The sequence below is a fragment of the Plectropomus leopardus genome, chromosome 18 (assembly GCF_026936395.1).
Source record: "Plectropomus leopardus strain MGB_pleo_1.0 chromosome 18, ASM2693639v1, whole genome shotgun sequence".
Lineage (NCBI taxonomy): Eukaryota > Metazoa > Chordata > Actinopteri > Perciformes > Serranidae > Plectropomus > Plectropomus leopardus.
In genome coordinates this window covers 9,261,348-9,284,890 of record NC_142193.1, presented here as the reverse complement: position 1 = coordinate 9,284,890, position 23,543 = coordinate 9,261,348, and the positions used below count along the sequence as shown (strand labels likewise).

The following is a 23,543-nucleotide window of genomic DNA, read 5'->3' as shown; positions in this document are numbered from 1 at the left end:
TATTTATTCAGTGTATGCAGGTATGACTTTTGTTGTTATTGTCTGTTTACTGTTTACATGATGATATTTAGCACTTTTGCACTTTGTATGATCGCCTTTGACTATCAACCTTGGTGGTTGTTAGGGGCTCTCTTGTTGCTGTTGTTGTTGTTAAAGAGGAGCTATGTGCTTCTGTTTGATGCTTCTGCCTGGTGATTATAGTGTGGATTCTGTCAATGTTTTTGTATACATACTGCATCTGTTGTTTTTGTTTTATGTCTATGGTGGCAGACCAATGTCCCCCTTGGGGATTAATAAAGTGAATCCTATCCTATCCTATCCTGTCCTATCCTATCCTATCCTGTCCTATCCTATCCTATCCTGTCCTATCCTATCCTATCCTATCCTATCCTGTCCTGTCCTGTCCTGTATTATAAATTATGTCATATGGGCTTTTAGATAAAATATAAGGGGGCATGTAGTAATATAACATAACATGTACCAGTTGTACAGCAAAATAACAGGATGGAATAGATTATACCATATATAATGGAATAGATCATAACATATATAAAATATAACAGTAAAGTATCTTGGGGTGGGAATCACCAGAGGCCACGATATTATCACAATTCTTAATTTACAATACAATATTGTTGCGATTGGAATTCTGAGTATTGTGATAACATATGCTGTAATATATTGTGATTTATCACCTTTTTTTCAACTGCATATTTTGTAGCCAAAAGGAAACCTTGGTCGACATCTGTTTTATCTAAGATAAAGCTCTGTTTGTTCATCTCACTATCATTTTTTTCCTACCGGAAAATGCATCTAGTGGACTGACAAAAAAAAAAAAGATTAATTTACTGTAATAGGCTAACAAAAGTTCAATTTGTGTTATCATATTACATCATCAACACCTAGTTGGGTGATGTGGTAAATAACACATGATATAGATAATTAAAATAATAAACCTGCAGTCAAGTGGGCATAAACATATTATGGCACCAAATGCAATCTTTAATTTTAATGTTTGAAATGTATACGCTTAAGGATGTGGCGCGTTCATAGATGCATGCAGATTTTATTTTGAAATCACTGAGCGGAAGTGTGGTCGTTGTTGTTTTATGTAGCCTAACACTTGTGTGAAGGCGATGCAGGGGACTTAAAGGCCGCCAGGGAAGACTCCGCATTTCAAGGAATACAGCCGGTCAGAAATAATGGTGGGAAACAATTGGATTAAACATATGTTGACGAAAGTGAATACAAGCTTTACGGACCGGACCGTGTGTGTTTGGAGTTACCCGGCTCAAGTATCAGCTTCTTCATCTCCATTCATAGGACATCGGTAGCCGACTGCCCGGCTTGCTAGCCCGCAGTCCTTCCCAAAATCTCCGCTCCGGAATCACGGATCTTATCTGTTTTTTTTAATAGCATTACGAAAGCTAAACAGCATCAAACGGAACTGACTCGAGAACATGCCGCCCGTTTGCTTTCATCAAAGTAAAGGTATGACCTGCTAGTCCTCTGTTGCAAATCTGACCGCTAGGATCAAGCTAGCATCCTCTGGAGTTGGATGGACGCGCGGCTCGCACTCACCCACCCGCAGCATCCTTGCCCGGGACGCGTTCAAGCCCGTGCTGCTGCACCGGAATGCTAACTAATGAGGAAGTGGCTTTAACATGACGAGGAACATTTTGTCTCTCAACCGCTCAAGGCTGTTTGGTGCCACACAGACATTTTTTAGATGCCAAATGTAATGACCGCCCCGAGCTCGCACCATGTATGTGGCTGGCCGTGTCTGTCTCCAGCCCTGCGGATGACACTCACACAGGTACCGGCGGTTCAGAGCAAACAGCGGCGGCGCCGACACACCGTCGCCGGGTAGTGCTGACGGAAGCTAGGAAGCTAACAGCACAGTATAAACACCCCAAACAACACCAATGGTATCCCATAAGGTTTTAGTCGCAATAATCTTACTAAATGTGTATATAGGTGTACAGTCTGTTTTTTACTTATTCGGCGGCGTCCTTTTAACGGTCTTGTTTGCTATGGCATTTTTAAATGGACCCAGGCTGCTGGACTGGGCAAGTTCACCTCCACATCTTCAGTTTAACAAATACGTCCTAACGGGATACCGGCCAATCTCCTCTGTGCAAGACTGCATCAGAAGCCTGTTTTACCTGCACAATGAACTTGGAAACATATACACTCACGGTGAGTACAACAATTATGCACCAACTGCTTAGTCAGCAGATGAGGTTTTCTGATGCCGGCGTGACTTTGAGCATCAACCCACAGCTGTACAGGTACTGTGTAGATACTGTACCTGCGGAAGGATGCCAAGACACACTTTGCACCAGAGCCTGGACAGTATGCATTCAAGACGGCACACATGACTTAAACCCTTAATATTAAATCACATACATTTGAGCTAAATATTCATATTTGAAGAAAAATAAGTCTAAGCTTATAAAACTATTGAGGAAATTCAGAAAACACTCATAACACTTTATTATTTGTTGTTTGTTCATGTAAAAAATGTCTGTGAATCAGTTAGCGAATAATTGGTTGGTTTTGGTGAGAAATTATATTTACTCAGGTAATGTACAATTTTACTCCACTACATTTTAGAGGGAAATACTGCACTTCAAATCAACTATATGTATCAGACAGCTGTACTTATGAGTTTAGATGATGATTGTGCATACAAAAGAAATGATCCAGTTATAAGTTAAAAACATAGTTAAACATAGATCCAACCATACATTGCAGCCCGTCTACAATGTACACTGCATTTTGTTTTTTAGATTAAGCAACATCATTTAGTCTATGAAACAAAATAATAGAGTAAAAATGCCACTCACAGCTTAAAAAAAAGATTTCTTCAAAAATATTCAGATTTCAAAGTTTCGTGATAAGCAAAAGCAGCAGATTTTCTCATGAGAGAAGCAGGAGACAGAAATTATTTATCATTTTTTCAGTGCTGTTTAAAAAATGAAAAAGACCATTAATGTCTTATCAAAATAGTTTCTAGTCATTTTTGTTTTTCGGCCAGTTGATTCATATATGAAGTGTACTGGTTCTATAATGAAATTCAAATATGTTGCAGCTCAACCAGCAACAGTAAAATTAAAGGAGTTGGTGTAAATGCTGCTCCCACATTGATGCATCAGTAACATTTTTCCAATATGATGATATACAACAATCACAGGGGCTTTATGTCTGTGTAGCAAGGACTCTTACTTTGTACATATGTACTTTAATAATAAGATTTTGAATGCAGGACTTTGACTCATGCAGAATGTTTACATAAAAGATCTGAATACTTCTTCCAACAGCTGTAGTCAGTTGTCAGTCAAAAAGAAAGTTGCTTCAATTTGCCTCCACCAAAATTCATCAGGTGATGGTGAGCTTAGAGCACCACTTTAAAAATAAATGTTCTTTTAATTAATGCACCAGAAATTGTATATTTAATGTGCCAAATTTAAACAGAACTTAAGCCATATTTTACCTGCTGTGTCTCTTTGCAAACAAGCTGAAGTTTGACATAAATGTTTGTTCACTTGAACTGCACAAAATGTAAATTTGTGAAGGGTGGCTTTTTCATCTGTTCCAAAATGTCACGGTTACACAACAATATGCCATTCTTTTAATAGGTTGGCGCAGGACAAAATTAATTGCAGTAATGTGTTAATCTGTGCAGCCAGAGGTGAGACTGATGTGTCAGTTTGTTAGCAATCTGCATGGTGTTATTCTGTTCTCAGTCTGATCTGATTGGACTGCCAATAGCATGGCACACAGTAGGATGACCTCTTACTACCATCAAAACATATCCTACAGCCGTAGAGCGTGCAGTACATCAACTGTGTGCTCGCAGACTTCTGAGAATCTGACAACTTCCTCATTATGAAGGTCAGCGCTTCACTTCAAACTGCCAGCAGTCACAGAATAAACTGCAGTAGTGATCATCAGGGAAGTGGCCCTGGATGTCTTTATTACACTCCAGTGACGTCAGCGGAGCATGTGATCCCACATACACCCTTAACACCATTGCCTTTATAAGCCAGTGGTGTTTAATCCAATGAGCTTTTGTCTAATTCTCCAAAGTTAGAAGAAAAAAGATGCAGAGCTGTGCTTTTAACTCAAGTGGAACACTGTTGTGTTTTTATTGTGTTGTTACATTTCAGGTAAGTTTCATGAGCTGATTTGTTTTGCATATAAACTGAAAACATCCTGCCCGCAGCTCAGCTCTCAGACACTTCACTATGTTCATGCCGCGGGCCTTCAGAGAAGGTCCTCTCCACTGGATTCACCCCTGAGCGAGGCTGAGAGTACAACCGGTCTGCTCAGGACGAGCAGGGGGAGGAGCGGAGATAACACACTTAAAATAGATGTGTTACAGTAGAAGGCATTGCCAGTATCACCGGGCCGGGACAAATGCCTTGACATTGGGAAAGGCAGAGTGAGCAAAAAAGGGGCTAATATGGAAGTCGTGGAGTGATAAAGGATCATAACAACTGAATGTGGATCAAATTTCAAGGTCTGGATTTTTGCTCACATAGCAGTGGACGCCTCTTGCCCGCCTTAACTTGCATTGGAGCTGCGCAGCCATTTGAAATATGTCCCTTTGCTGCATCAAGATAAGAATTTAGTGGGAGCCTTGTCTTTCCCTCAAAGGGTGATACGTTTGTGCCAATCATGTGGGTTTTCGCTCTGCTCCACATTATTCTTGCTGCTGTCTGCACACACTCAGCATTGTTGGAAGCTCTTTCGCGGCCACTCATTCTTGTACAGTTTGAAAAATAACGTCCACAGGCCTCGGAAGTCTTGGGCTGGATAATCCATCACAATAAACATGACACCTTAATTTGGTTTTGTCAAAGTTTCCGTGTTATTTTATCATGCTTTAACTGATGGTTTTCATACCGGCGTGCACAGGACCTCAGGCTTTGTTTTCCGTCAATCACTGGTCGCACACAAGGAGAAACTCCTAACAGTTAATAATCCTTCAAGATATGTTGCTTTACAAATTTACTGTCAGAATAATTACACACAAAAAGATGAAATGATTGCACAAAATGTAAGCTGGATTTGTACATGAGGCTGAGTGCAACAAAGGTATTCTCTTCTAAAAAGTGTTGCAGGTTTGTACATTGAGCCTTGACAGGAGCTTCAAATTTAATTACAGCAAAGGTAAAACCTCCTCTAACAACCTGTGCTGTCTCTGTTTCCCTGCCCTTCCTTTCTCCAGGCATCCCTTTGGTTTGCTTCCTGGTGCTACTGCCTCTCAACATCCCCTGGTCTCAGATCAGCGTCACGTGGTTGGGCGTGGTGCACTTCCTGGCTTGCCTGTCGCCCCAGCTGGGCTCTGTGCTCTACCACCTCTTCATGAACCACGAGGGAGGGGAGCCCGTCTACCACACCCTCCTCAAACTCGACGTGTGTGGAATTTGCATGATCAACACGTTGGGTAAACTCAGCAGATTTCTTCACCATTTATCATTTTGCATTCTCTGTCAGCTGCCCTCCTGTTATTGCTGGTCTGTTTAATCTGAGGGTGGAACTTTTCTTTATTGATCATCAATGATTTACCACAGGAGTGTTTTGCTTGGAGGTGCACCAGCACTGATTTGTCAGAACATATCTGACTACTGAGTCAATTGGCCAATGTTAGCAACGATCCAAGTTCTAAAATGATTATTGATCTGTCCATGCTGCCTGTGTGAGCCCATTAAAACCAAAATGACAAGTGCAATATTTTGCATTTATTTATGTGCTCATATTCAGCACATTTTTCCTCTTGCTGAAAAGTTGTTTTATTTCAAGTTTCACATCTGGAAAGCTTAGATTCTCAAACGTACTCTGTATGAGATTTGCCAAAAATTTTAGTTTGAAATAACACCAGCAGAATGTAAAGAAGTATCAGTTTTGACCAAGAGGCAACCTCTGAGGCTGAAAAATGATGCCAAGTAGCAAAAATTCAGTTAATGGAATTGCCTCTTGAGGCTGGCTCCAAAACAGAGAAAATTCTCTGTAAACCCCCATGTTAAAATGAGCCGACTTTACAGCAGAAATAAACTTGTTTACAGCCTGGTTAAAAAAATATTTAGTTTTTTAATAACTCATCTGTATATTTTATTGAGCCCAAAGTTGTGCATATTTAAGGGCTGCTTGTGTGACAGGCAATCTACGAGTTGTCGCTACAGTCTATGAGTCAGATCCACCTCTCACTCCTCCGCAGCTCCACCCTTTTGCCCAAATATGATCTCTTCTGGCTCCAAAGACAAAATGGCGACCGCCTTAATGCTAAACTTGAGACTTCAGAATAGCAGTCCACAAACCAATGGGTGATGTCATGCCTGCTACGTCCATCTTTTTATACAGTCTATTATGAGCTGACTGTTTGTCAACGACATGTATGTATTGCTGCACAAAGATTGCTGAAGCAAGAAACCTTCATCGCCATTCCAACTACCCGCTTCTTAAACTATATGCCAATGCTGAACATAAAGATAATAAGTGTTGTTTTGACCAGCTCTCAGATTTTTAGCGGTATTCTTGCCCAGGTGTTGGTGCTTGCCTTTTTTAGTAACTGAAGACTCTAAATTTAGCTTGTATGGACCCAGTTGTAGACCAATAAAATGCTGACCCCTATTTCTTTTGGGTACGTGGCAAGGCATTACACATTAAGGAGCTTTCACATGACTTTTACATGGGTTAAGTGCTGCATTTCACACAGTCCGGCGATGACTAAACATTAAAGGATCTGGATGTGGCTCAGATCACTCTGAAACAGCAGTGGCACACGAGGTTCAAACAATCTGACCTCTGTGCGCTGTGGCTTGCACCAGGCGTTACATTGCTGCTGAGTCGGGCACCAGCACTTCATCTCTATGCTGACTCTCCTTTGTTTGTCTTCTTGTCTCAGGGGCGCTGCCCATTGTCTACAGCACGCTGCTGTGCTACCCGTTCATCCGCACTGTGGCTCTTGTAGTCTACATCTTGCTGTCCAGCCACGCCATTTACTGCGCCGTCACGGCTCGGAGCAGCGTTCGGAGGTTGCGCTCCTTCGCCTGGCAGGCGCTGTTCCGCTTCTCCTTCTTCCTGCTCCGCTGGGTGGGTGTGGGGGGCGGCAGCCCCACCTCGCTACGCCATTTCCTCATGATGGATGCGCTGGCCGTGCTGGGCGGGGTCATCAACATCACACGCATCCCGGAGCGCTTCCGCCCGGGCCTTTTTGACTACTGGTGCAACAGCCACCAGATCATGCATGTACTGGTGGTAGGCTCCATCCTCTACCTGCACTGGGGTGTGCTGGACGACCTGCTGTGGATCAACAGCTACATCTGCCCCTCAGACTGACCCCCCCCCCTGCAGCCCCCGCACCCTCACAAGAAGCACTAGGATGTCAGGTGAAAGGACCTCTGAGGGGAGGGGGATGTCTGCAGCGGGATGGGGAAGGAGGGGAAATCAGGGGGAACTAATGCAGTGAGGTGAGATGATATGTTGTCCGTGCGTGTGTTCACCTCATGCGCTCAAACTCAGAATGTTCATATCTACGTCCATCTTGGTACTCGGTGCGATTGCAGGCAAAAGTATGTCAAGTAACACGCACAAGCATTTTGACTCTGATGCTCTCTGTTATAACATGGACACACAGGAGTATACGGATACACACAAACAAACACACACACACACACACACACACACACACACACACACACACACACACACAGCAAAATGGAAATATTTAAACACTAAATGAAATGAACACTTTAAAGTCTTAAGTAAAGGCTCTAGTAAAAGGTCGCTGCTGAGATTTAAAGCCTTTACTTAATAATTTACTTGAGCATTAGTTGGTTGGTTAAGGCGGTCTGTGGCTAGATATCACATGCTCAAGTCCTCTCAGATGTCACTGTTGCTACCTATGCAGCACATCCATATCTCAAGTCATCACACACAACACACACTCAGACGTCCTTGCACCTATATTTTTATACTACATGTACATACTGTAAGTGCTACACAGAGCACTCAGAGTTTTCTCTACGTCCAACTGACTGAGTTTTACTGAACTGGTTGTTCTGTCTGTGTTTCCTTGTTTCCTGCCACTGCCTCTCTCTTTATGTGTGTCTAATTTGTCCTTTCTGTCACAAGATGATGAGGAAATTAAGTTGGGTGAGAACAGGGGTTCATTCCTGAGTGTGCTAGCATGTTGGCAATGAGTTTACTAGCTTTAGGTGGCTTGGACCACACGTTATAAATCAATCGTGCAGTGTTATCGACTTGAGCTCCGTGCCAATGAGATTCAGGCATTTTCAATTGGAAAAGGAAGTGCACACGTTTACAAACTGTGTTGATCAGCGGCATTACTACTTGCCAAATCTTTGCTAATGGAAGTCCATAAGCAAGATTATTATTGCACATTTATGTTAATCTCCCATTTTAAGGAAGGTTGTCACCACTATTTACTTCCATGAGAAGAAAAGCTTTCAAATGTGCATTATAAAGTGACAGAACAGACAGACACTCTGATGATTACACTGAAATGCCACTATGTGTGCATTAGATCATGATGCACACGTGACAGCAAGATATACTGAAAGTTAAGGGTTTGCCACTTAATCTGAAATTTTGAGTTCCTAAATTATTCAATATCTTTGCACTGTATCTACGACTAGAACCAACCTGCATATTGGCACATAATGAAAAAAATACTGTAATGAAATATATGATATTTATTTATTATGCTTTTTATTCAGTTGTGTTTATTTGCTGATGCAGGTATCATTGTGTTCCTGTCAGCTGCTTGAACAGTTTACGTCGTTGCTGTGCAGGATCACTGGCTGACAGATCTAGTTAGAGGTCAGAGAAAATCTTTTGTTTTATTCAAACCGTGCAAATCCCGAGGATTAGCTCCTCATATTCTCCCCACACATTTTTTTTACCAGAGAATTTTGGCTCCTAAGTCACGCAGTGATACTGTAGAAAAAGATCAGTCTCTATGCATTTCAACTTACATAACAATTGCAATAATCAACAAGAAAAAAACATTATTTCCTCCCCTGAAGATCTTATTTATGACAGTTTTTCCTCAGGCTTGAATGAAAATGTATTTGGATGTTTACTTGCACATAGCCAGTCATTTTTGCCCCAGAATGGAGCATGTTTATGCCATTATTTATGCTTTCTTATTTAAATGCACCGCTTTGGCTCTGCAGCTGGATTTGTGTTCTGCAAAAAGCACTTTTTTGACCCAAATGGAGGTCAGACACTGTGTTTAAAGTGGAGTAGTTTTTTTTTTTTTACTAAGCTGGTAAGCAGGAATGAACCCCTGCACCCTCTCGTCACATTCAAGTTACATCAGTTTTATGTGAATGTTGATGGTTGTTTTAGCACTATATTCCTCTTTTGTATTTCAGTCACTACTCTTGAGCAAAATTAACTGTTGCTCTGTTCCTTCATGCTCAAGACTAGCAGCTGAAGTACGATTTCTTTCCACAGGCAGACTTTACTTTCTTAATGACATTGCACTTGTTTCCCATGCCAACAGTCACAGCCGCCCACTGACTAGTTGCCAATCCCGTCAGATCCACTTCATCTTGCCAAATTAGCAGTGTCTGAGGTGTAGCACGTCCTCTGCTTCCTGTGCTAACACTGACTCATAGGTGAAGAGGGATTTCCCACAGTCTAAATCACGTACACTAGCCTCAGACTGCGTCCCCCTCCCATCACACTGCACCCCTCTCCCTCATAAAGAGCCAGATATTTACGTCTGCTAGTCTCACTCTGACACAGTGAATATTACCTTCCATGACAGTGGTTCAATGTAAGAGCTGAAACTAATGTATTATTGGACAGTGAATGAACCTGAAAAAAAAATGCATGAAAGTAGCTGTAAAACAGAAACAGATGTCTCATAGCGTTAGCTAATCGTTTGTTCATTGTTGCCATCCACAGGCCATGTCCCTTGCGCCTGGAAATGTGTGGGTAGTTGGGGGTTTGGGGGAGGGTTTGGGGGGGAAAGATGACTGAATACAGATCAGAGGTAATACGTCACTATCAAATAAACCGCACTGTAGATCATTCTCAAAAGGGCTTCGGATTGAAGTAAATTACAATTCCGAAACATATGGAAAGTCCATATAAATAATGTAAATACATGGATGTAGATTATATATACATACAGTGCAAAACGATATACCCCGATTCAGTTTTGATACATACCCTACATGTTAAGGAAAGACAACATAGGATGAAAGAAATGGGGTTAATGGTTTGCCATATAGAAGCTGTTGCTCTCTTTCACAGCCAAAGCAAAATCATGAGAGAGGGAAGCAGACACGGCTCTGTGCGGTGCTTCAGATTAATATCAAAGACATGTGTTTGCTTAGCTATGTCCATATGTATGTGAACAACACGGGATAAAAAAAAAAACTACTGAAATTGGTTGCAATGTAGAGTTGTTAGACCTTTAGTGACCCTAACTAAAGATGCTTTTGGTCATTTAAATGTAACCACTTTTTTCAAGACATGTGGGAAACAAAGATTTGCGACCATCGTGGGGAATCTTGGCGGGCATGTTAATACCTCGTGACTACCACTGGTCTATCTATGCATTATCAGCCGAAGGATACGTTGACAGTAAAGTTGATTTGTGTTTGTTAAAACAACAGCTCTCTAAACTGCTGTAACGGAGAGCTTTCGCTCCAACATCCTGGGTCTCCCACTTCTCAGGGTGCCATAACAGTAGCTGTAACATCCAAGGTCTGACCTCTGCTGTCTGAAACATGGCTGCGAGACTTTCATCTACCTCCACCTGCCCTCTTTGTCCAGTCTGTTCATGCTATGAACTGGGAAACAGATCGGACACGAGGGAGAAAGAAGGTGGAAAAGGGAATATTTCTCTGAAAACCATGTTACAGGAGTGGAACCTGGCCAGAAAAATTGGTCTTTGTCCTTTTGTCTATATGTTAAATGAAAAAAAAAATGACATGATGTATGAACACATCACTAACAAAACAAAATTCATTTTTTAATATAACACAGGTGCCGGATAGCCTGTTGATGACCTGTTTATAATGGACTACCTGTATTGTTATATACTGATTATTATGATTACTGTTATTCTGTGGATCCTAATAATGACACTGGTATATGTGTACAGATAATGAGACAAGCCCTTTCCTTTAGGATGAAGGGAGCTTTCTTGAGGGTCTGTCTGTTATCGTCTCTTCATATCTGCAATGTCACAGCATTTTTAAACTGACAAAGGAGCGAGTTTGGCTCCATCTAGTGGAAATTCATGTGCACTGATGCAGGCGTTACTGTAGCCATACATACTACGGGCAAATGAAAATAATTGGCAGCTTGTTATACTGTCAGTGCTGGTTTGCAGTTATCTTCCAGCGTTATTTATATTTCCAGACCTTGTGTGTTCACATGTGTGTATGAGCTCTTCAGCAGAACCCATACAAGCATGAAATCTGTATGTTGTCAAATTTACTTTCTCCCTTTGCACTGACGGGGCTGCTGAGCGCATCCCCAGAGTGCCTCATTATCCAGTCTGTGCTCTCGCAAATTAATGTGCACAAACACAGACACACAGTTTGTTCCTGTGCCGTAGTTCACACATCTGTCCAACATTAGTGTCCTGTGTAACAGACAGGCTCTCACACTCCTCAGTCTCCAGCAACGATTGTGCAATAAACTGAAGTCTATATTTTTAAAACTGCCTATAGGCCATCTCTTTCTTATGTGTTTCTTTGAATGGAAATGTTTGTGTTTTTGCTCTCCTATGCTTGTGAGGAACAGTTTGGAGTTTTAGGAATAAAAAGTGAGGACACTTTGGGTAATCCTCTTCTTTTTTACTGCTGTTTATAGCTTTAGACTTGGTTATAGGGTTAAAGCGTTAGGTTAAAGGTTAAGGTTATGCATGTAGTTGTGATAGTTCATTTTAGGATTGAGGAGGTGTTTCCAGACGGAGTTATTTTCTGCCTAGTTGAGCTGCTTTTTGTCTGATTGTATGGGTAAATGTGCCTCTGGTGGGGTTGTTACAATTAGGGCTATTTGTGCCATTTTCCCACCAAAACTTTAGGCGATACCCCAACAAAGAGGGCCCCTTTTCTTTTTAATCAGCTATCATTGAAATTGACTGAGCCAAATGGAATTAAAGTTTATTACAACTGGGCTTAAGCTCTGTTGCCATGTGAAAGCATCTCTTCAGATAGTTCAATACTTTTTCTGAAATGTTGCCTAAAAGACTTGTTTGCAATTACTGATGTAGCTGGATTTTGGGAAACCTTTTTAGCATTTGGGTGAGTTTTAGGCTCTGATCATGCTATCCCCCACAAAATTGGAAAATCCTACAAGGCAAGGACACCACCCGGCTTCACCTCTTGAAGTAGTAAATCAGGAGTAGACCTTGTTAGTGTACTTGAACAGGTTTGTTGTTGCTTATAGTTTAGGACTAGAGGTTTGCAGTATTAGTAAGATTCAGGGTTAGGAAATAAATCAAATAGATATGAGATCCTCACAAATGCTGTAAAACAACAGACAGTTCGAGTTTAAGTTTTATGTTTTGTTTTTTGGCTAATGTCAGGACAGCAGTTGGGGTTAGTCTTGCAGTTTTGATGGCAGAGGTTCGGGTCGGTGGCTAGGGAATGCATTATGTTAAATAAGGGTCCTCACAAGTATAGAAGTGTGTGCCTGTGTATTAAAAATTAAATGATCTCATAAGGAAGATGAAAAATTACAAGACCACTCCTCTTCAAGGGGTAAATTTAAGTATGCTATTGTAATTATGATGCAACTCAATTGCATCTTTTATGGGAGCGTTTCTGATGGATTCCAGACTTTACAAAGCTGACTCCACAGCCACAATAGACTATGTAGCACAAAGGACTACATGCTATTTGGAGCATGCCCAGACGGTTGTCTGCACAGGGCTCTCATTATGGAGGTGGCTGAGCCGGCTGCTTGCAGCTATTGGTGCTAACAATGGCGCAAACAGTGCTGACAGAGCTAACGGTGTTGGTGTAGGGAACGTGAGGACAGGCGCTATGCTTCCATGATGACGCCATCCCGATATCAGCAGTAACTGCGATATGAGTGCAGCACTGATTAGATGGGATACACACAGAGGAAAAACATGCATTTCGGGCCAGACTATCATCTACAACATAGAACAGAGAAGCTCACAGTACAACACACACAGAGGCAGCGTGAGTTTATTCTCTGCTCCAGATGCTATTACTCTGCTATTTAGCAACTAGTGGTTTACTGCTATATTAATACTCTGAACTGAGGTATTGTCGTTCCCTTCAAAAATACTGTAAAAAATGAGAGAAATCAACAATGTTTTCTGCATTTTCCTCAGTAGCCCTCTAACATATGACTTTGGCATGAGCAAGCTATTTGGGTGAAGTCAGAGTACAGATAATTAAGAACAAATGATCATGAAGCATTTTTACCCCTGATTGTTTCACATCTAAACTTTTCCTCTCAGATTTCGGGGTAAACACCACCCTCAGTCCTCAACTACATCTCAGTGCACCACTTTATTGTGCAGCTTCTGTCTCCTGGTAATGCTTTATAAGCCTTTTAATTATCACTTCATTTTCAGAAATGTAGTTCTGAGCAACGATGGCCTACTTTCATTTATCGACACCTGTGGTTGTCTAATCTACACTCGATCGCAGTATGCATTGTCTCATCATCTTGATATGATTTTACAAAGGATCTCATAAAACTTGCACCGTCTTTCCCTTCATGCTGCCTTCTTCAATTTTTCAACCCCCGAAATGTCACACGAGACACCTCCCACTTCCACCTTCATTTGAAACTCTCACTTCCTCTATGTCGTTTTGTAATGTACTTTAACCTTCCGTCTCCTCTAAGTCCTCATTCTGGTGGCAGGGTGTTTGGTTCTCTGCCGATACTCCTTAAGCTGAATCGCCCCCACACAACTACCAGGTAGGCCTGCAACATCTGTCTGCAGTTTGTCACACAGTTGGTTTGCACTCACAAAACATCTGTGAAGATACTTAATCTACAATAGATCCATTTATAATAAGATTGTTAAATAACGATAATAGAACATCATTGATTTGAATCTCACATCTGTGATCCTCATGTTTTTTATGACTTGAGTTTCTCCTGTCTCAAGTTAGTGAATTGTTTCCTGCTTTGTGCTGACCAGTGTTTTCCATCACAGCAAAGAGCGACAGAGGTAGAGAGAGATTACTGACGTGCATTTAGGCTCCTGATAAAATTACGACTCCCTCTATAAAGGATTATTAAATTAAATGCAGAGCAGCCAGAGAGGTCTTGTGATGCACATGTAGCAAAGCTGTTGTGGGCTTCTGAGTCTGAGCTTAGGAGCGGCTGCAGATTTCAGGAAGTAAAATCTACAAATGGAGGTAAAGCAAAATATATTCATCGTTTTTTAAATGCTGGGACTGTTGCTAAATAGTGCAAGATTGGGGTTTTCTTGCAGCTGGTTCTGACTGAACTTTTGTATGATTTGAGGCTCAATGCACTTTTTACTCATTCAGTTTTAATTTCTACTTTTGGTAAATGATGGTATTTAACTTTGCTATTTTATATGTATTTGCAAGTATGTGTACCTGTGGGAAAATCAATGAAAGCACGAGCGTGCAAACATCAAATTTTGGCAAAAAAGAAAGATTGGTGGTTTCGCTGCTCATACTAGAGGATGTGGTGTAACTGCTGCTTTGGATAACCCATCTACCTTCTTTAGGCATATAGCGTGTGCAGCTTCACTGATTCTACATAAAATGGTTATCTCCACATTGTTATCTTGTACTATTGTCTTCAGTGTTCACAATTATTTAATCAACGCAGAGAATCTAAAATTATATAGAGAGAAAGGGACAGAGTAACAGTCACAGACAGACTAGAGGAAGCAGTTGTGAAAGCTTTTGCTTCCTCTTTTTTTGGTAGCTTTCCTCTATCCTGTTCTTCATCTGTGTTGTCAGCTTGGTGTCTATCAGTTTATGTCTATATAAAATCTACAAACACAAACATAAATGGGAAGACTACCTGCATGCCCAGTATTAAGTGCATTGAAATGATGACATTTGGTATGCTTTTAAAATGCACAGTAACAGATCTGTTTCCAATATCAGTCTATTTTTACAACTGATTTCCTGCGCATAAAACTCTGCCTTTCTGCCTGTCTTTATATTAACCCTTTCTTTCTTTGCAGTTCACCATGTCCAAGAAGGTTGTGAGGTCCAGTAAGTTCCGTCACGTCTTTGGCCAGGCTGTGAAGGCTGACCAATGCTACGATGACATTCGAATCTCCCAGATGACATGGGACAGCAACTTCTGCTCCGTTAACCCCAAGTTTGTGGCCATGATTGTGGATGCCAGCGGTGGAGGAGCCTTCATAGTGTTGCCCCTGAGCAAGGTGAGTCACAGGAAACACAAAGAAGAAGAATATATGTGCTGCTCAGTTCTCTGGGGCCTTCTACTTCTCATAATACCATGTTTGGATGTGTTGGTCGTTACACATGCATGTTGGTGTGGTGTTTTCTTTTTCAGCACCATGCTTACATTTCAAATTTTGAATACTGCCAGTCACTATCACACATCCAGCTGAATAAGGAAGTTTGGTGTCGACTTTGAGTCTTTCTACACGTCACACGCTCTGCTGTTGAGAAGTTTTCACCATATTAGGAGTTTGTTGTCGGCTCAGTCAAGGCAGGATGTGGCTTCAACAGTTATTCTAAAGTCACTTATGGAGTACGTTAAGTGGCTTCAGACCTCTTTATTGCATTTTATGTGCAGGAAAAAGTGAAAAATTGCATACCTTGTGGCTTTGTTTAAAGTCATCTGAACATCTGAGTTTGTCAAAGTATAGTGAACTCAATGAAGCTTTTCTTTGAATTACCTGGATGTTCCCTCAGACCTGTGAATTTTTATATGCATAGGATATCTGCAGGTCTTAAAAGTCTTAAAATCATTTAATTTAGTTTCCTCAAAAGAAACCGTTTAAGATGAACACAGTGTCATCAATATTTGTGAACATGAGCTACTTTCTCTAAAAGCCAGAAACCAGAACTGTATGTTTCAAACTTGTGATGTCATCAAGTATAAGGTAAGACAAAAATGAATGAATGAAATAATATAGCAGACACAGAAAATGCATAGCAAATATAAAATACAATACAAAAAACAAATACAAAGTACAACGACTAGCTAAGGTGCAAAGTATAACCAGAAAATAGCTAATTGGTTCATGTTTACTAATATTTTTGAACTGCCTTGAATCAAAAGATTAACATGTATGGGTTTTGAAAATATGAGTAGTTCCTCTTTAAAAAGAATTATATTTCATTTACAAAAGTGTTAGATAATTTCCCTTGCCTGTCAAAATGTAATGTATTTTGTATAATGTATTTTTTATGTGATGTCGAGCTGTTGAAAGAAATTTTCCAACTGGTTAATCCATCAGTTTTTTCCATTTACGGTATCTGAGTCCAGGTTAATTTAATCAGTTACATCATCAGGAAATATTGTGAGATACTGCTGAGAATTACTGACAAAATGTCACATAACAATAAATCATTCTAGTCCATATTATTCTTAATGATAATAATACTTTCATTTTTGGGCCAGTATGAAAAAGGTATGAATTTGCTTTTTAAGTGAAAAGTCTTAAATTCAACCTGGTGAACCATGCAGGATCCACATTATTCACGGTCTTGTCTCTCGTGTAGTATACCAATTCTCAAGGGGAAAAATTAGTTAAGGGACCAGTGGGCGTGAAATTCCAGAGAAATGTACTGCGAATGCATGAACATTTCATCCTGTTTTGAAGTGAATATTGGTGCCATTATGTTTGTCTCATCTTGCTTTAAGGACCAACAACCTTTTTCATTTTGTACTAATAAGTAATTTAGTTGATAAATAGCTGCAGTAAGTGTGTAGAGCCTGACTTGATTGATACAGTATGCTGAAAAAGTGCTCAAAAATGAGTTGTTCAGTCAAACATAAAATAAACGGTCATGACAGCCTGGGTGAGGTATGGTGTTTCAAGGGAGGGCAAATTGGACCATGGTTCATCTCCTTGACCCTGATCAACTCCCTAACCCAGTTACTAGGCATTAGGAATAATTGGAGGCATAGTTGTGGAATTTGAATCAGCTGATTATCAACTTTTTCCTCCCACCTTGACTAAATCATGTTTATTTTTTGCTCTGTCATAGTTGTGTAAAATATTTCCGTCCCTTTGTTTTATTTAACCTGCTGTCATTACTTCAACTTTATGCTTTTGGTTCAGTTTATCAGCAGGATTACAGAAAAAACTACTGACCCAATTTCCTTGAAATTCAGTGAAAGGGTGTAGCATGGGCCGAGCAAGGACCACTTAAGTATCGGAGCAGATTCAAATCATGGAGCTGATAGAAAAAATATTTTTCACTTTCATTAACAAGAACAAATAAAGCACTAGGTCTGTACACTCCATGTCCCTCTACTAACCTTTTGTAGCTGCAGTGTTTCTTTTTTTTTGTTTTGTTTTTTGAGAGTTGTGTTCATCATCCTTTTGGTGTTTCTGTCTCTGCAGACAGGACGTATCGACATGTCCTACCCAACTGTGTGCGGCCACACAGGACCAGTCCTGGACATCGACTTCTGTCCTCACAATGACAACATCATTGCCAGTGGCTCAGAGGACTGCAGTGTCATGGTAAGCATCACTGTATTTTAACAGCAAATACAGCAGGAGCTTGTCATGTTTTACTGTAATGAGTGTACATGCAGAGTCTACTTTTTTCCTTGGTAAATAGATTTGGGAGATCCCGGACGGCGGACTGACTACGTCTCTCACAGATCCTGTCGTCAAGCTGGACGGCCACTCCAAACGTGTTGGCATTCTCAGCTGGCACCCCACCGCCCACAATGTGCTGATGAGTGCAGGTATTACACCCTCATCAACCTGCTGAAACCACTAAAGCACCTGCCGCCAGAGCTGCATTCACATGACCTGACTGAGAGCTCTGAGCTTGTATGTTAGAGGAACCAGGGTGGTTGAATGTCAGAGGTATTTGTTGAATGAGGTTCACACTTTTGTTGAACAGGAAGTCCCCACGGATTCCACCCACTTTGTTTTTTCTGAGTGCTGATCAGCACTCTTGTTGACACTTAAGTTCACAGCATTACCAGGACTCCTTCAGTCATTCAATCTGCCTGTGTTAGACAGCAAACTAGAGCAATATGATTGAAATTGATACTATCATGATATGATTATAGCAGATAAAGTACAGTTGTAAATGGACAATGATTGAATTATCGCCCAGCTCTAACTGCTGCCAGTATATAGTATGATTCTTTGCTTTGTGGTTGTTCTAGCTTTGAAGTGATAGTTTACCCCCAAGATAAAAAATGCATATTTTTCATTTAACTGTAGTGCTTTTTTATAATCCAGATTGTTTTGGTCGGAGTCGGCTGTAGAGATATCTGCCTTCTCCTGAGTATAATGTAACTAAATGGCACTGAGCTTGTGGAGCTCAAAACACCGAAAAAAATCAGCAGCAATATCTCTTTTCAGAAGTCATGACCCGTTTACTCATGATAATCCACAGACTTCAGAGACTTTGTTGTGAGCAATTTCACGAAGGAACTATTTTCTTTCTATGAAACTACACCTGCCTGCTGGATCACTGCACAGAAGGAAGTGTGCATATATGGGTGAGAGGCTCGTGCTTTTGACAGTGCGAGATGTAAACAATATAAACATTAATGGGGTCCTCCTCAGCTGAGCTGTAACACACTAAACTAGATTATTACATAGCACTAGAGGCTAGAGGAAAAATATGTAGGTTTGATTTGGTGGTGAACTGTCCCTTTAAGTTGGCCGTAAACATACTAAATTCCTTAGTTTTTTTTAATGCAGAGGTCACTCGTTGGTTAAACAGTGCAAACAATGCTGTGAAGATTTTTTCATTGGATTCGTTTCTTAAAATAAAGCTCAGTTATGTGGCAGCTATCACTGCTATTGTTTATTCCAAACAAACTGGAAATGCAAAAGCTGCCACTTCATGTTTATCAGAAGATATTGTACAGGAAAAAACAGAAACTGAACAGTTGGGGAAGTCAGTGTGAAAGCTTTCACTACTTGGACAGAGGTTTAATCTTTCATTGATAAAGACTTGCAGAACATACATGTTTTTGTAATGAGAAAAGAAGGCATAATATTACTGTCACACTCGCCTGAAATTAATTCAATTTATACTATAGATGAATGCCCTTGTAATGACCACTCATTCTCCACTTTTGTCAATGTTGTCTCCAGGCTGTGATAACGTGGTGATCCTGTGGAACGTGGCTCGTGGCGAGGCAGTGGTGAGGATCGACAGTGTTCACACTGACCTTATCTACAGTGCCTGCTGGAACCGGGATGGCTCCCAGATTCTCACCTCCTGCAAGGACAAGACCTTGCGGGTGCTGGACCCACGCAAGGGCACCGTCCTCATTGTAGGTTTCCGCCTCTTACCGTCCTTCACATTGCAGCTTAACCAATAAAGTCGATAGATTATATTTGTCTGCAACAGTCTACAGTGACATCGAACTCCAAGGACATAATGATTAGGGCTGTGAGAAAGGAATATTTTTACTATTGGTCAATCTGCTGGTTACATTCTTGATTAATCAGTAACCATTTCTTCCATAATTGGTAAAAAAAAAAAACCAAAAAAGACTCATCACAATATCCCAGAGCCCAAGGTGACGTCTTCAGGCTGCCTTTTTGTCTAACCAGCATCCAAAGAGCTGCACTTCACTAAAATCTCTAACATTTGAACCAGCAAATGCTTGGCATATTTGCCTAAAACATTGATTATTTTTCATTAAAATGCAGATAAATTTTCTGTCAGTCAACTAATTGATTCTTTCATTTCAGCCCTAACAATGATATGGTCATTTTAGTTTCTAGGTTTTATGTGCAAGATTTGAGTCAGTATTTTCTTTAAGTGTAATTTGGTTAATGTCAGTAGCAAACTAAAGGAATTCGATTTTAAATTTTTGTGTTGTGAGTCTTAAATAGAACATTTTTAATACGTATCATAATCTCATTTATACTTAATATTTGCTTTCTTTAGTTCCATGATGATTGTTTTACTCTAACATTTGATAACACTAATAAGAAGGAGAAGAAGATAATTATTTTTGATATTTAATGTGCAAAATGTAATAATAATATACTGTCTTTCTACTCACTATGAGTCATTCTATGTCCATTAAGGAAGTAGCTCTAGTCAGAACGCATAACACAGAGTGGTGGACAATTAATCTCGGGAAGTACCTCTGTTCTGCCTCTCACACCTTCAGGAGAAGACGAAGCCTCATGAGGGCTCCAGGCCCGTCAGGGCAGTGTTCGTGTCTGACGGGAAGATCCTCAGCACCGGATTCAGTCGCATGAGTGAGAGACAGGTGGCGCTGTGGGACTCAGTAAGTGTCAACAACCTGCATGTTCAACTTCAAGACTCTTGAAGTCTCTTACAGTCAGTTCCACCCCCCTAGTTAACTTTACTGAGATTCATGATCATTATTTTTCTTAGAGCTCCTTAAAATGTTTCCTCAAATCTTGGGTATTTCTCTACAACATTAAACATTAGTTACTGACTGTGCAGCAGGCAAAGTTACTGTAAAGAAAAAGTACATTGTTAGGTATTAAAGGGTCAGCAATCAAAAACTCATTGAGACTGTGAGGGTGTGGTCTGATCAGATTTAAGGTACAGTGACCTTGCAACATGATCAACAACACCATAACTTGATAATGACTGCTGACATCACATTCTACTGTCCTGCCCAGTTCAAACCAGAAACAAGTGCACAAACAAATCCAAAAAAGAGAAAAACTGTCAAATGACATACAGTTCCAACTTTGGCAGAAAGGTGTGTGTTTATGTATTGCTTGTGGTAAGAAAACAGGTTTTCAGGGGCCTTTAAAGATCCCCTCCAGAAGTGTTTTAAGGTAAATTAAAATGCTGCTTTAAATAGTAATTTCTGTCTGATTGAAACATTTAAAAAAAGTTTAATCATCTTGTAAGTAATTTGTGAAATCTTATCTGCCCCTATTCCAGAATTAAAAAAGTCAGAATGAATGGAAAAATATTTCATTTAAAAAATGGAACTGCTGTACATAAGATGTCTCTTGGAAGTTGTTTACTGTATTTTACAACACTGCTGTTTCACAGCTGCCAGCTTACAGCACTAAGGGCGGTGTTACTCTGCAATATCCCACATCAGGCTCAGTTAAATAAGTCCTTGGCTTACCTTTAGTCTGCTCCAGCAGCCTTTTTTCATACAGGATATTACATTGTTTGTGTGTAACTCTTTGTGTCTGAATCTCTTCTAACAGAAGAACTTTGCAGAGCCGCTGACCCTGCAGGAGCTGGACACCAGCAGTGGTGTCCTACTGCCATTTTTTGACCCAGACACGGGTGTTGTCTACCTCTGTGGCAAGGTTAGATTTAAATGTTGAAATAATTATCTCTGCATCTGTCTCACCCACACAGACACATACAGCTGACTGTCATGTCTTCTTCACAGGGGGACAGCAGTATCCGTTACTTTGAGGTGACAGATGAAGCTCCTTATGTCCACTACCTGTCCATGTTCAGCAGCAAGGAGAGCCAGAAGGGGATGGGATACATGCCGAAGAGGGGCCTCGAGGTCAACAAATGTGAAATTGCCAGGTAAAGAAATTTATGTCTTTGTAAAGTAGCTCAGTGAGGCTCCCGGTGTGGCTCTATGGATGGCAGCCTTGGATGAAATGCCATGAAATTTTTCTACGGAGATTCATGTTCTCTGGGCCATTAGTCCTAGTGACTCTAGTGGTCCCCTGATTTTCCATCTAGGACAACAACCCATGACCTAAAACAACCTAAAATCTGAACAATTATTTCTACCTTCAGGTTCTACAAACTCCATGAGAGGAAATGTGAGCCTATAGTCATGACGGTGCCACGCAAGGTAAAAAAAATACACCCTATGTACTTTTATCATGTAAAATTAGTTTGAGGGTTTAGTTAAATTTGTGCATTTCCATCTTAAACTCACTCTTTCCTTTTCTGCCTATGCAGTCTGATCTATTCCAGGAGGATCTATACCCAGACACTGTCGGCCCTGAGCCTTCAGTCGAGGCTGATGAGTGGTTTCAAGGAAAAGATGGCCAGCCTATTCTGATCTCTCTAAAGGATGGGTTCGCAGCAACCACCAAGGCCAAGGAGTTCAAAGTTCACAAGAGTCTCTTGAAGACCACGACTGTCTCTGCTGGGAACCAGGATAATAGTGGGGTGAGACATTTAAAGCAAAACATCATGTTATATTTAGGGTTTAAACTGTTTCAAAAGGTGCAGTGATGGGATGTAAGTTCATTTACTCTAGTACTGTAATTAAAAAAAATTACTTTTACTTTTTTTATTTAATTTTTTTTTTGTTCCTGTGTACTTCTACTCCATGACATTTCAAAGGAAATTGTAATTTATCTCACAAGTTCAGTCCAGTTGTAGTACCAGTTAGTTTGTTTAATAATGTTTACATACAGAGATCAATTTAGTTTCAACCTAAATATAAAATATAGTGCATTTGGATACACTGAAGGAGCTCTATACAATATTCAGAGCATTAATACTGCTGCCATGTTGAGAGCAGTGTGCATACAACTTCTGAATTGTAGATATACTCTGAATACCATATAGGGCTCCTTTAAAGTACAAGTACTGTTTAAAAAGTGATTAAAATTAGCTCCACAATGTACTGCTTATACATTAAAGTGTCAGTAATAATGTGGTTTAATAATCGTTAATAGTGATTTGGTAACAATATATAAAATATGTAATACAAGGGCAGTTTTTATGCATTATGGTTCTAGTCACTAAAACAAGTTTTAGTGACTTTGTATTTTTACTGTCTTGCATGCAATTTTAGGTGCAGGACTTTTACTTATACCCTTGTAATTTTTACACTGTAAAAGTAAAAGATCTGAATACTGCGTACAACCATTTTTTATTTATTTTTTTGCTTTGGAAAATCCTTTATGATTTGCATTACTTATCTGAAAATTAGTGTAGTATTTATAACTAGTTCTACAGTATATGTGTAATCAAACATCCTCCATGACATCACAACTCAGTGTCTGTCTAACTGTTTTTCCCTTAGGAGGTTCAGTCCCTGAGAAAGGAGGTGAAAGACCTCAAAGCAGCGATAGAGGAGCTGACCAATCGTGTGAAGGAGCTTGAGAGCAAGCATTAAACTAAAAGAAGAAAAATGAATCAAAAGCAGAAGTCAACAGAGAACCAGTGGAGCAAAGAGTGAGTGGACAGAGGACTGTTGTAACTGATTGTAGTGAGACAAAGGGAGAGATTGAAATTGTTATGAAACTTCCATTTTCTTTGGCTTGAAGCTTGAATTTGTTTATTTGGTTTATTTGATCTTTTTTTTAAATTCCTATTTTAATATATACTTTTAGTTTGAAATAAAATCCTCTGTATTTTCAAAATTCTGCTTTGATTTTTTTAAATCAAATA

At 40.2% G+C, this 23,543-nt stretch overlaps 2 protein-coding genes across 2 annotated transcripts; both read left to right on the top strand.

Annotated features, from left to right (window-relative positions):
* The first annotated feature begins 1,104 nt into the window (after positions 1-1,104).
* On the top strand, positions 1,105-11,719 carry paqr4a (progestin and adipoQ receptor family member IVa). The gene is made up of 3 exons (XM_088069491.1): positions 1,105-2,199; positions 5,237-5,455; positions 6,914-11,719. The coding sequence occupies exons 1-3, from the start codon at positions 1,926-1,928 to the stop codon at positions 7,345-7,347; spliced, it is 927 nt and encodes a 308-aa protein (XP_087925617.1). The 5' UTR covers positions 1,105-1,925; the 3' UTR covers positions 7,348-11,719.
* Positions 11,720-13,817: 2,098 nt separating this feature from the next.
* Positions 13,818-23,515, top strand: coro1a (coronin, actin binding protein, 1A). Its single transcript, XM_042505671.2, has 11 exons — positions 13,818-13,959; positions 15,215-15,418; positions 17,579-17,701; positions 17,802-17,931; positions 19,307-19,488; positions 20,341-20,460; positions 21,374-21,478; positions 21,565-21,710; positions 21,930-21,987; positions 22,098-22,310; positions 23,176-23,515. Exons 2-11 carry the CDS (start codon positions 15,221-15,223, stop codon positions 23,266-23,268), a joined length of 1,368 nt encoding a protein of 455 aa, XP_042361605.2. The 5' UTR covers positions 13,818-13,959; positions 15,215-15,220; the 3' UTR covers positions 23,269-23,515.
* Positions 23,516-23,543: the final 28 nt, after the last annotated feature.